Source organism: Solanum pennellii, chromosome 9 (genome assembly GCF_001406875.1).
Source record: "Solanum pennellii chromosome 9, SPENNV200".
Classification (NCBI taxonomy): domain Eukaryota; kingdom Viridiplantae; phylum Streptophyta; class Magnoliopsida; order Solanales; family Solanaceae; genus Solanum; species Solanum pennellii.
The window spans coordinates 1,548,325-1,560,663 of record NC_028645.1 but is presented as its reverse complement, the minus strand read 5'-3'; the positions used below and the strand labels follow the sequence as shown (position 1 = coordinate 1,560,663).

At 33.8% G+C, this 12,339-nt stretch overlaps 3 protein-coding genes across 11 annotated transcripts in view; 1 reads left to right on the top strand and 2 right to left on the bottom strand.

Annotated features, from left to right (window-relative positions):
- Positions 1–1,321: 1,321 nt before the first annotated feature.
- Positions 1,322–8,018, bottom strand: LOC107031229 (RNA polymerase sigma factor sigF, chloroplastic). Of its 4 annotated transcripts, XM_015232519.2 has the most exons (10): positions 7,743–8,018; positions 7,092–7,148; positions 5,405–5,556; positions 5,119–5,246; positions 4,823–5,017; positions 4,185–4,458; positions 3,866–4,096; positions 3,032–3,172; positions 2,734–2,934; positions 1,322–2,052 (listed from the first exon to the last, which is right to left on the bottom strand). In XM_015232519.2, the coding sequence occupies exons 3-10, from the start codon at positions 5,549–5,551 to the stop codon at positions 1,765–1,767; spliced, it is 1,605 nt and encodes a 534-aa protein (XP_015088005.1). In that variant the 5' UTR covers positions 5,552–5,556; positions 7,092–7,148; positions 7,743–8,018; the 3' UTR covers positions 1,322–1,764. The 4 variants fall into 4 exon arrangements, with proteins under 4 accessions (XP_015088005.1, XP_027775474.1, XP_015088004.1 ...); XM_027919673.1 differs by lacking the exon at positions 7,092–7,148 and having other exon boundaries at positions 5,109–5,246; XM_015232518.2 differs by lacking the exon at positions 7,092–7,148.
- A 1,210-nt stretch (positions 8,019–9,228) lies between these two features.
- LOC107029726 (transcription factor TCP11) lies at positions 9,229–10,556 on the top strand. The gene has a single exon (XM_015231170.2). It carries the CDS (start codon positions 9,586–9,588, stop codon positions 10,189–10,191), a length of 606 nt encoding a protein of 201 aa, XP_015086656.1. The 5' UTR covers positions 9,229–9,585; the 3' UTR covers positions 10,192–10,556.
- Positions 10,557–11,029: 473 nt separating this feature from the next.
- Positions 11,030–12,339, bottom strand: part of LOC107029477 (OTU domain-containing protein DDB_G0284757) — a 7,300-nt gene continuing 5,990 nt past the window's right edge. For 5 of the 6 annotated variants that reach the window (XM_015230903.2, XM_027911970.1, XM_015230904.2 and 2 more), the window contains 2 exons: positions 11,771–11,827; positions 11,030–11,388 (listed from right to left, as the gene is read on the bottom strand). In XM_015230903.2, the coding sequence (XP_015086389.1) occupies positions 11,324–11,388; positions 11,771–11,827 (122 nt within the window). In that variant the 3' untranslated portion in view covers positions 11,030–11,323. Of the gene's footprint in view, positions 11,497–11,770; positions 11,828–12,339 lie in introns of all 6 variants that reach the window. The other variant, XM_027911972.1, reaches the window with a different exon arrangement.

The window sequence follows — 12,339 nt, the reverse complement described above, 5'->3', positions numbered from 1 at the left end:
GGTGGGTCAATTATTTGCCTACCTCTTCGGATAGTGGCGGAGTCAAGATTTTAATAAGGAGGTTTGAAATTCGTAGAAATAGACACACGTAATAGTCAAAGGGGTTTCACATCTATTATATATATACATATAAAATATTATTTTAATTATGTATAAATAGTAAATTTTTCGTTAAATGGGGTTTGAATGAACCCTCTTGTATCAAGGTGGCTAGATTGTAATTTTTTCGAAGAGTTGTGACATTTCTAATAAGGCACAATAAATATTTGTTGACATTATCCTTTTATAAATAAAGGGATTTTCTCTCATTTTAAAACAATAAAAATTCTGAACTTCTTTTTCTTCTTCTTTTGTACAATTAAATATTTGTGTACTTTGCTTCTGTTGAATGGCTCACTGACACTATTGATTTTGTATTAATATACTTGTGAATAGAATCGTTCTATCTCGAGAGGATCTATTTCTTTAAACATTGGGTACTAGAGGAAAATAATTTTTCTTAAAGTGATATTGTGCATCAAATGAACTTAATTTTTTCCTTTCTGTTTCATTTTATTGTTATAGATCCTGGTATATTTTTTTATATTGTTATTATTATATACTTATGAATATTAATTGTTTGTTTTTGAGTACATATTTTAAATTTTGTTGTTTGTGCTTCTATAAAGTTATTGTTATAAATGTTTATTGGTACAAATAAGTTAATTTATTTATTGAAAAATTTAATATCTCATGTTGATGTTCATCTAATTTTTCAAAAATATCAAATAGTAATACTTTCAGAAGTAAAAGGAAAAATTATAAAATCAAATTAAAAACGATTGATTGAAGGATAAATGATAAGATGTTATAATTTACATTTTTCTTTATTATTAATTCTCGTTATTATGTAATCTTGTATGTAAGATAATATAATGTTTTATAGAATTTAATAATGGAAAATTTTCAAATATTATTTTATAAATTTTATAATATCAAATTTCACACGCGAATAATTTTACACTTAAAAAATGTATAAAACTATTTTTCATAAGATTGGTAATATCTATTATTGTGGTTAGTAAACAAAAGTGTGCCCAGCTGTCTGATTCCATTAATTAATTTATTGAAAAATGGACATTATTGGGTTAGTTGTTTGACTCTTTTGAGGTTCTTCTCTTTTTTAGAAGTTCTATTTTTGTTTATTTGAAAAATGATGTGTCTTTTTTTCATGATTAATGATTGCTATAAGTACTAATATAGAAATCGTTCGATACATAAGATAAGGATAATAATTGCGTATGAATTAATTAGCTTTATTTCATGTGTTTGCTCACTCAACTTTTCGAAAAAAAAAACTTGTATTTAAATAAATGTCAGGATGAAAAAAAAGATTTACAACTTGATACTTTACAAGATAAAAAAGGTAAGAACAGGAATAACATGTTCACAAGTACTTTGTAAAGCAAAACTAAAAACAGCTGAACATTTATCTCATATTTTTTTCCGGACGTCCAGGTCAGCTTTCACGCACCTCGACTGACTCTACGGGATACCTATCAACTCCCATCAGCAATAGGTATATGACATGCAACTTTGTCGATCAAGGCTAAGATAGATGGGAAGAATCACCTGGTATTTTTGTCTCCGCTGGAATTTGAATGTTTGCTCCATACTTACACGGATGTTAGCAACTTGTATCTACTGTTGATTTCAAAGTAACATCTGCTACATCAGCCACAGTAACAACTCGAGTCGTTTTATGTAAATTGAAGAGACTGTGATCTAAAAGAGCAAATCGGAATATGCATCGAGGCCATGCTTGTTAAGATTCTGCTTTAGCTTGTATAGTGCTCGGGTCTCTAGTTGTCGTACTCGTTCCTTTGACAGTCCAAAAACAGTGCCTATTTCGGATAGAGACTTTGGTTTGCCATCTCCAATGCCAAATCTAAGTCGGATTATTTTCCTTTCCTTTGGGCTCAGGACATTTAGGAGGCCGCGTATGTGACGCCTCATAAGTTGTTTTGATACACTCAGTTCTGGTGCTTCAATTGCATTGTCAGCAGTGATTTCCTGGATTGAGAAAAATGATATCCTCTCTTTAGCAATCGCCAAAACATGATCGAAGTAATCTGACAAGCGGAGTATCCGAGTGGGGTTTGGGAAAAGTTGAAGTGTACTAGAGATAGAGAAGTTATTTCCAATAGACCCTCTGCTCAAGTAAAGGCTAAAGCATCTCAAAGTAATTTCTAAGGAGAATGCAGAAATGAAATGCAGTAATAGCAACTAAAAATATAGCGCTACAGAGAAAGAACAATAACAACATGAACTAGTGCAATAACCGAAGCATAGAAATCACAGATGATAACAACAAATCAAAAAACAATAAACAACGAGAATAGTGCTAATACTATTAGTAAGAGAGTAGGTACCCGAATACTCCCACCTATCCTACCTCACAGGAAAGCAAGATAACATTCAATAGCACATAGTCAAAAGCGCGGAGTAGTTCTAGGGAAGAGTTTCTAAGAAAGGGTTGCAGACAGCAAAGAAAAGTCATAAACACGGAAAACACTTGCTAATTATTAAGTCCTCTGGCAATAGACCTATTTTCTACCAGATTTTATATCCCCTTGGACTACCAGTATGACATGCAAGTCAAAAAAGGCTTGGACGAATGAAAAGAAATCATCCTGATTGTGATTTACTTAGTAAGTTCCTCAAAAAGCATGAAGTGGTGCAACGAATCATCACCTGGAAAGTAGTATCTTGATCTGACCACACTGACTGTTGCATTGAAAGTGGTGTTCTAACATTTGAAAGCAGATTCTGCAACCTTTCCACACTCATTCCAGCACATGATGCAATGTCTTCTTTGGTTGGATGACGATTGCCTTGTTGAATGCATTCTCTTTTGGCATCTTTTACTTTAGACAGAAGCGCATACACATTTTCCTGCAATTCCAGTTTGTGCAGATCAGCTACTTAGATAACAGATATAGAATGTGCTTCAATAAGAGGCCATTTTGATGGGAGAAAAAGAGATCCTTACGGGCAAACGGATTGTCCTAGAGTGTTGAAATATGGCCTTCCTAACTGATTGCCTTATCCACCAGTATGCATAGGTAGGAAATCGACAACCAGCTTGAGGTTTGAACTTCTCGACACTTTTCATAAGTCCCATGCTTCCCTCCTGCAACCACCCAATCCATCAGCTGGTAAACCTCAATATAATAAAACTGCATCTTCTTAATGTTAGAAGTGATTAAGCAAGCTGCACAGCCCCCCCACCCTACACACACACAACACTTTCGAAAAATATCTCTGACACTTTGATTGTAGAATCAAATGTGTAACCAAACACTTCGGGATTCTAACACAACAATATATGCGGATATACCTCTGAAAGGCTAAACAACTCCTAGAAAAACGTAGGATAATAAATAAAAGCCGATTAAAACATATTCTCAACGAATAGGTATCTCCTGCATAAAAATTTTCCTTCAATTTTGCCCCATCTTTTGCTAAGTCAGAGCATGAATCCGAAGAAATTGTAGATCCTTTGAGAGAACTTCCTCCAATTGATTTTAGGTCTACCTCCCTCTTTTAACGCCTTCACTCGCAATGGTTTCACATCTACGGATTAGTGCATCCAGTGATCGACGCAGGACATGACCATACCATCTCAACAAATCTTCTCTCATTTTATCTAACGCCGGATTCTAACTCAAAATGGGGACAAAGAATGTAAATCTTATGTTCATAAACATGCAAGATCCTGAAGGCTAGAGAACACCCTTGACATAACATAGCTATACAAACATATCTTAAGACTTAGAATAGTGGACAAACGATGAGTATCTTATGTACATAAATATCCATTCACCTGCAATAGATCCTGAAGGTTGAGACCACGTCCTTGATATTGCTTAGCAATATGAACCACCATCCGCAAATTGGCATTAATTAATTTCTCACGGCTGCTCTTGCCGGAAAGAAGTTGTGATTTCAATTCTCGAGAAGTAATCCCTGCAGCTTCGGCCCACTCAAGCGATGTTGGTTCACGAGCAAACTGAATCTGAAGCTGATGCTTTACTTCTTGTAATTTCATGGAGATCTGAAACATGACCGGATATTGATTTAACTCCTTTTTTCTTTGTGAAAAAACAATTTCTACAGGAACAGAGACAAGAAGAGCAAAATACCTGTATCTTGACAATCAATTCAGACTCCTCTTTGGCGGTTAAAAGTTGTTTAGTTTCGGGACCCCATAGGAACATTCGAAGAGGATCATTTAGATCAATAGATTCGTTCACTTTTCTCCGCACATCTGGCCTGCCTGAACGATTATTTGTCTCCTGAACTTCTTGTATTGGCTTTGGAGCTCCCCTTTTTCTAGACTGCCTCTCTATAAAACGTGTTGATCTTACTGTACGTTGCTCTTTCAGTTTATCATCAACCAAATTCGTGGATAGGAAACTGAAAATCAATCAGACAGGAGATAAGTTATGAAGATTGAAGATAACTGTCAAAATGAAAACATAAGCAAAAACACAAGCAGGATCTGGGGAGGGTAGAGTGTATGGACCTTACCACTACCTTGTCACGTAGAGAGACCCTCAGCTCAAAGAATGCAAAAACACAACATTTATGAAGACATGAGCAGTATCAAAAACACGATAGTAAGAAAATAGAGGCATAAGAGACAGCAAGTAGCAATAGAAAACTTAAGATTGAGAAATACGGAAATAGTAAAATAATAAAAATACCGAAAATAATACTAATACTACTAGCAGGTGTGAAAATAAACAAGGATATTATCAAGACGGACAAAGGAACATACTTTGGAAAATGAGAATCATCAAGTAATTTGGAGTCTTCAGCTAATAAAGCTGCCTCTTTTGATGCCAACAAAGCTTTTCTGGCAAGAGCAACCACACTGTGTGGTTCAAAGTTCATTAATTTATCTCCCTTACTGTGAAGAGGTTCCTTATTTGGAGATAATGGTCCTTTTCCCTTCAGATAATACGGGGGAAACCTAACAGCAAAACCACAAAGTGAACTAATGAAATGACTGCACTAGAAAGAATGCTATTTACACAAATACTAAAATCAACAGATGTAATCACTTCATCTTACGAATATGATGGACCAGGCCAATGAAGTAGCTGCACTTGCAAAGCATTTATATTTTGCTCTGAATCAACAGCATCATTCTCTTCCAATTCTGAGGATGCAGCTTCCACAAGCCTCCTATCTATTGTTGCCTTCAGCAAGAAAAATCAGAGCCACTTTAAATTAGTGATCAGAAGAAGACAGAATGTTGTATGCACATAATGTCGCTACCACCTACCTAAGAACCATAATACAATGAAACAACATCGAATGTTTTTAAATTCTAAGTCAAAAAAACTAAGAGTCTCACCAGGGATGTTTTCTCTTCCTTTACTAGGTGCAATTGCAGCCGATTCTCAAACTGCTGCTCCGGACCGATAGCTGATGCAGGAACATATCGACCCAAATAAGTATGGGGCACTGAAGAAAGCACAGGAGCAGCATGCTCATGAAGCATCAGAACTGCAAGTTTCATAATGTAAAATTAAACATATATCCTTAAAGAACAGGATTATTTGCATTAACGATTGAAAGCTACAGCCATAAAAGCGGAAGAAGATATGTCAATGGTTCCTACTTTATAAATATTAAAAAACACCTCTAAGGAAGCAATACTGTGGTATTATTTTTTGAAATGGCAATACGTAGCACTAAACTGCACCGAGTTTCTTGGGATTATCCTTCTAACAATCATTCATCCTAGCCAACTTTGGCATATTTCTGGTATCTCAGATAGTTAGCCCTCTTAGCAGACAGGTTAATATTTCACATCGGATTCAGGATTCTAGCCTACTATTTTATACACGTCTTTCGTAATGGACAATCCCATAAGCTATTAAAACTAGAAACTCATTGTTTCTTCTGTAGTAAGAAGTGGTTACATGAAAGATGAAACTAAAGACATCTGATTAAGAAAATAATTCTTATGGCATCTACAATTATCAATCCTAAAGAAGAAAATTTTAGTTAAATATACTTAAATTCTTATGTCTATTATCGACCATTTCAATATTGAACCTTCAATCTGTGGCTGGTGACGGTCATCATATTGTGTAAAAGACTAGGATAGTCTGACCATCATAGCATAACACAAAAGAATGTGTGACTTTTGACCAAATAATGACATTTCTCTATCATTCTGATAAAATAATGATAAGGAGAGAATAGAAATATAGTGGGAGATGGAAACATTTTGTTAACAGAACAGCATAATTGAATCCCGGTAAGAAAAACCTTTAAGATAATTCAAAAAAAGTATAACTCAACTCAAAAAGCAAGCTCATGAGTCAAGGATTGCCCAAGACCATAAAATGAGACAACAGTCTTCCACCAACACTGATCACTTAATATAGAATTAATGGTCTTCTCTATCAACTGAGTAAGCAACAATCTAGCATCAATATCATAACAATGAAGTGATCTAGAAGCACATTAAATCAAGTTAATGCCACATTTCACTTAAGGCATTAACTTTATAAAACTAAAGTTTCAAACATGTATAACTGGACTGCTAGAAAAACCAAGCCAAAAACAGTGGGAATTCAACATTTACAACAACAATTATGCTTCAATCTAAACTAACAGAATTCAGCTGTATGAATCCTCACTATCTGTTCTGCTTTCCTTCTCCATTTGAACAAGTTTCATTTCAAAATTCAACACATTTCATAAAACACATTAACATTATTAAATTAAAGTTGCAAATATCGATGATTGGGAATGCTAGAAAAATCAAGAAGGCAAAACCAACGGGACTTCAACGCAATTACAACAATAATCATGCTTCAATTTAATCTAGTTGGATTTGGCTAAATGAATTGTCATTATCCATTCTTCATTTCTGCTCCATTTGGACAAGTTCATTCCAATAATTCAACACATTTCACTAAAGGCATTAACTTTATAAAACTAAAACTACAAATATTGATAAATGGGAATGCTAGAAGAACAAGAAGGAAAAACAATGAGAATTTGAACACATTTACAACAACAATTACCCTTCAATCTATTAGCTGGGTTCGGCTACATGAATCCTCTTTATCCATTCTTCATTTCTGCTCCATTTGGACAAGGTCCATTCCAACAATTCAACACTAAGGCATTAACTTTATAAAACTAAAGCCACAAATATTGATAAAAGGGAATGCTAGAATAACCAAACAAAGCGAAAACATTGGGATTCCACGCATGTACTATAACAATTACTCTTCAATCAAAACTAGTTGAATTGGGCTACATGAATCCTCATAACTAGAATGGACATTAAATAGCTAATTCAGCAACTTTGGCGCCTCATTTCACTAAAGCCATCAACTTTTTTACCTGCTACCTCCCACCAGCTACGGCATATGGTAAGTAATCATCTAGTGTTTTTTTTGTCTTTATTGGAAGTTGAACCTAAGACATCATCATTCTCAACTCACTTCATATACCACTAGGCCACACCTTGGGTGCTCACTAAGGGCATTAACTTTACAAAATAAAGCCACAAATATCAATAAAATGGGAATGCTACTACACTAGAAGAACCATAAATACAGAAATGCATTGATAAAACAACAATTACCCTCATCCAAACTAGTTAAATTCAGCTACATGAATCCTCACTATTCTATTATATCCCATTTGGACAAAATTCAACAATTTACCTGAAGAAGAACAATTCCTGAGTTGGGTTTTCTGAGAAAAAGTTGGTGGTGAAGAAAGAAGGTTTCTTCCAGCAGCCTCCATAGCTTTAAGCTATGCTATCTTGTGAAATTCTTCACTATTTTTCTGGTATGTGGGGTGTAAAAAAGATATCTTTTTTCAGAATTAAGAGGGGTTTTAGTGCTAGCATGAGTATTTTCTTGAATTAAAAAAGCTTCATTTGAAGATTGAAGATGAATGGAAGTGATGGCTTTTGCAAATGTTTGAACTTGTTCTTTGCCTCAAGAATTTGATAAAACCCAACAGGATGAGATTTTTTATCTTGTCTTTACTATAATACCCCTCTATCTTTTACTTTTTTTCTAAAACATGCCATTGTCATAAATCAATACTCCTCCGTCCGGAAATGTTTGTCGTGTTATCAAAAGTCAATTTGACTAATTTTCAAAGGTAAATTAGATCACATTAATTTGATATTTTAAACAAAAAAATTAGATATTCAAAAACTATATAAAAAGTACTATAAATTACAATTTTTGCATATTAATATGATGAAAAAATGTATTTTAAAATGTTAGTCAAAATTTTTATAGTTTGACTCTAAAAATAGAAACATGACAAATAATACCGGACGGAGGGAATAGTAATTAAAATATTTTGGTACATTATATACCTTTTGATATAATTATAAGCTTTTAGTGTGTAATAATAAATATCTAATAATTTATATAACACAAGAAAATTTGATTCCCTTTTATAATAGTTGAATATTTGAATTGTGATGATGTAAAATTTATAATGGAGTTTAAATTTGAGAGATCCAAAATATGATAAATTAGTTATATTTCTCATTATATATTGGATAGGTTAATCATTTTGCAAAGAATCAAGTCAAAGATATTTTAAATACAATAAAATTCCCACTAGATATTTTTTTAAAATAAAATACCATAAATATTCTTCAAACACATTTTTCTCAAGTGTAATCCAAATATATATTCTTTCCTAATTTTACCTTTCAAAAAACTTCTTAAAACCAAAATCATATCAAACATCAACATTGTCTACTCCTTTAATTTCAGTCAAGCAAAGGAGTAATTAAGTTGAATGACTAATTTGGACATTGTTTATTTTATTCATATTTTGGGAAATTAACTTTGTTAATACACTTTCACCCTGTATTATTGCTAATCTTTTGCTCTATGCATTACCTATAAAAAAATATATAATACCAATATATTTGACGTAATTTTATAAAATAATATTTGAAAAGGATAAAATGTATGCAGATTTTATCTTTAGCTTGGAGATAGACCCTCAACTCCACAAAAAAAATTAGTGTAAAGTAATCTAGAGAAAAAAATAGCAAAAATAAAAAAGTACTCACAAAATACTAAAGACAACTTGACAAATCAATCTAAATAGTAATCATAACAAGATAATAATCAACGTACCAAAAAAACGACAAATAATAATCAAAACATAAGAAATTACAAAAGTAATGCATTCTTTTCTCTCATCCCTTAATTCATACAAATGCAAAACCAAAAAAAAATAAATTACTATGTTGTTATTTCAACAAATTTGTTTTCTATTTTTAAACAACTAAAAAAAAAAAAGAATAATTGTCTGAAGTGGGACCCACAGCATAGTATTGGGCCCATGAAGCTTAATGGGCCCTTTCAGTCCATGCACACTTCCCAAGAAGATACAGAAACTCTCACATCAATTTTTTTTTCCTATAAAAACTCTTTTCCGTTTTTGTGGGGTCTATTAAAAATCAAAATTCATCCCTAAAGCACAAAGTACTACTTTTCCCTCCATTCAAAAAAAAAAACCCTAAAAATGGGTTCAGAAATAGTTGTTTCCGGTGCAATCTCCGGCGTCGGAAACGGTAGCGTTAACTCAGAAACAAATGGCAAAACTGCGCTCGCGGTCGTTCCGACGAAGAAGAGGAATGCGTTATCCGTTTCATCTAGCAAAGACAGGCATACAAAAGTCAATGGTAGAGGACGGCGCGTAAGGATGCCGGCGTTATGCGCGGCGCGTGTTTTTCAATTAACGAAGGAACTAGGTCATAGGACTGACGGAGAAACGATAGAGTGGCTTCTCCGTAACGCTGAACCAGCAATCATCGCTGCTACAGGAACAGGTACGGTTCCGGCGACTCAAGTCACTACGACGTCGGAAAACATACCGTTGTCTCAGTCACAACCGTCGGTTTTAGCTCCGTTAACACGAGCTACGCCTGTTTCTGGATTTCCGGTAGGTGGTGGATTTTTCTCTATGACTCCACAATCGCAGCCAAATTGCCGGCTTGATTTGTGCCAACCGTCGTTAGAATTTTCCGGCAATGCGTATCGGCATATGCCGTTCACGGCGTTGCTTTTGCAGCCGGTGACCACCGATGACGGCGAAGAGAAAGTCGCCGAAGAAGATGAGAAACAGTAGAGATATGGATAAGTTTTAATCCTTATCTTTTTGTGCTATAGACTAATGGCAGCTTTTTTGGACTAAATGTGTCAGTTACTAGACTTTTGTAGGTCCTTTTTTGCTATATCTAAAAGATTGGTAAAAGGATCAAAAGAGGGTTCAGCTTTTTGGGTTTGGGGTGAATTTAGTAAAAATAGGTTAATTTAGGGGTTAAATGTTAAATTTTATATATATATTTTATTAGTAGTAACTCTCTTTTTGTATTTGTAAAAAAATTATTGTTCATGGATGAGGAAGTTGTTACATTTACTCAAAATGTTGTAATGTTGTTTCAATCTTTTGTCAAGTTTTGAATGGATGAAATATTAAAATAAGAAAAGAAATTTGTATTTTGAAATTAAAAAGCTTATGATATATCAAACTTTATTTGTGAATTCATAATTCGATTTTATTTAATTTTTATTCATTACTTAGATTTAATAGGACGAACAGTTTATTAGTGGCAGGGCAACGACTCAAGTCTAAGTCATGTAGACGCTAAGATGGTCCAACCATATAACGCATACACAGATATCAAAAACGCATAGTTTCTCTTTCAAAAACGCATAGTTTCTCTTTCAGTGCGATTTATTCAATTGAAAAACATAAAAGATATTTACCGTTTTCTCTTTCAGTGCGACTTATTCCATTGGAAAACATATAAGATATTTACCGTAATGATATATTTAAAAAAATCGGATGTTTCTTATATTTAATAACTCTTTAATTTAACAAGGTGAGAGTTGGGAAATCTTTAATTTGTATATACCATTATGCTAATTGCTAACTGGAGAAATTGTGCATGTGAAGGACAATGTTTGAAGAGAAACAAAATATGAATATAACAATATGATCTTAGTATGCCAACTTAGAACAAACTAGTACTATATGTTAATAATTATGTGAACAATTATAAGAATATAAAGTAAGTACTATTTATCATATAGAAAAAATAATGCAAAGCTAGTTGACCCCCAACTTGCTCGGGATTGAGGCATAGCTGTTGTTGTAATGTAAAGTAAGTACGTGACCCGGAACCTCTGTACCGTAACCGAGATGATGCCATTGCAGGTAGGTAAAGTTTAGCTTGAATAAAACAGGTCAAGAACTCTTAATGCTTGTTCCAAAAACTCCACTTCTTCTTCTTCTTCTTAAAATCATCACATGGCAGGAAGTCTGGAATGCAGCATTAAACTAACAGTATTTAGGATAATGTAAATGAAGAAAGCAAGTGACAAAAATACTCCCTTCATCCCCTCGTTCCAATTTACGTGACATAGACTTCTGAAACATACGATAAAATTTCTGATTAGGTGTGAAATTGAAGTACACAGTTTATTGTTTCTAGATATAGAACTGTGTCGATCTTTTGGAATAGACTAATAAGGAAATAGTATCACGTAAACAGGAAGGAAGGGAGTATATGTTAATTCAGGAAAAATGTGCATGTACCCCCTCCGGCTTTTCAAGATCTTCGTTTTCTTCCTTCCTATAGACGACTTATCAATGCTAAGACAAATCATATGGAAAGAGGGCAAAAATGTACAAAAGTAATAACCTCCTTGAGGGTAGATTGAGTTGTAGTGCACCTCCGCCCAGAAACTCAAGTATATGACTGCACGAAGAAAAGAACAAAGAGAAGCAATTAAGTTTCTTTGACGGAAGCAAGATATCAAGACTTCAAACACCACTCTTTCATCTAGTTTGCAGCCCCACCGCAAAATGCCCGTGAACAAAAAATTTTATTCAAACTTCAATTCCTTTTCCAAGCAATCTCCAGATTTACAGTAGAGGTATTGATTATACAATGGCGTAGAATAGATCACAAGGATGCATTAACCAATATAAAGTTTGTCCCTGTTTATTAAAGTTTCAAGCTTTCTATTGTCACTAAATATGTTCAAGAACACATATCTATGCCTCTAAGAAGAGAAAGGAATACTCATGCGTTGAAATTGTTTCGTAGTCATCTAAATAACTATAATATTGTTTCTCTTCATTCCTCCCTATCCTTAACAAAATATTTAATCCAGGAAGCCAAGGTTCTACTTTACAGTCCAAGGATTATTTTTTTCAAAAAAAAATACTCTTTCGTTTTTCCCTGTGACTCAATGCCCTCCCCCTCCC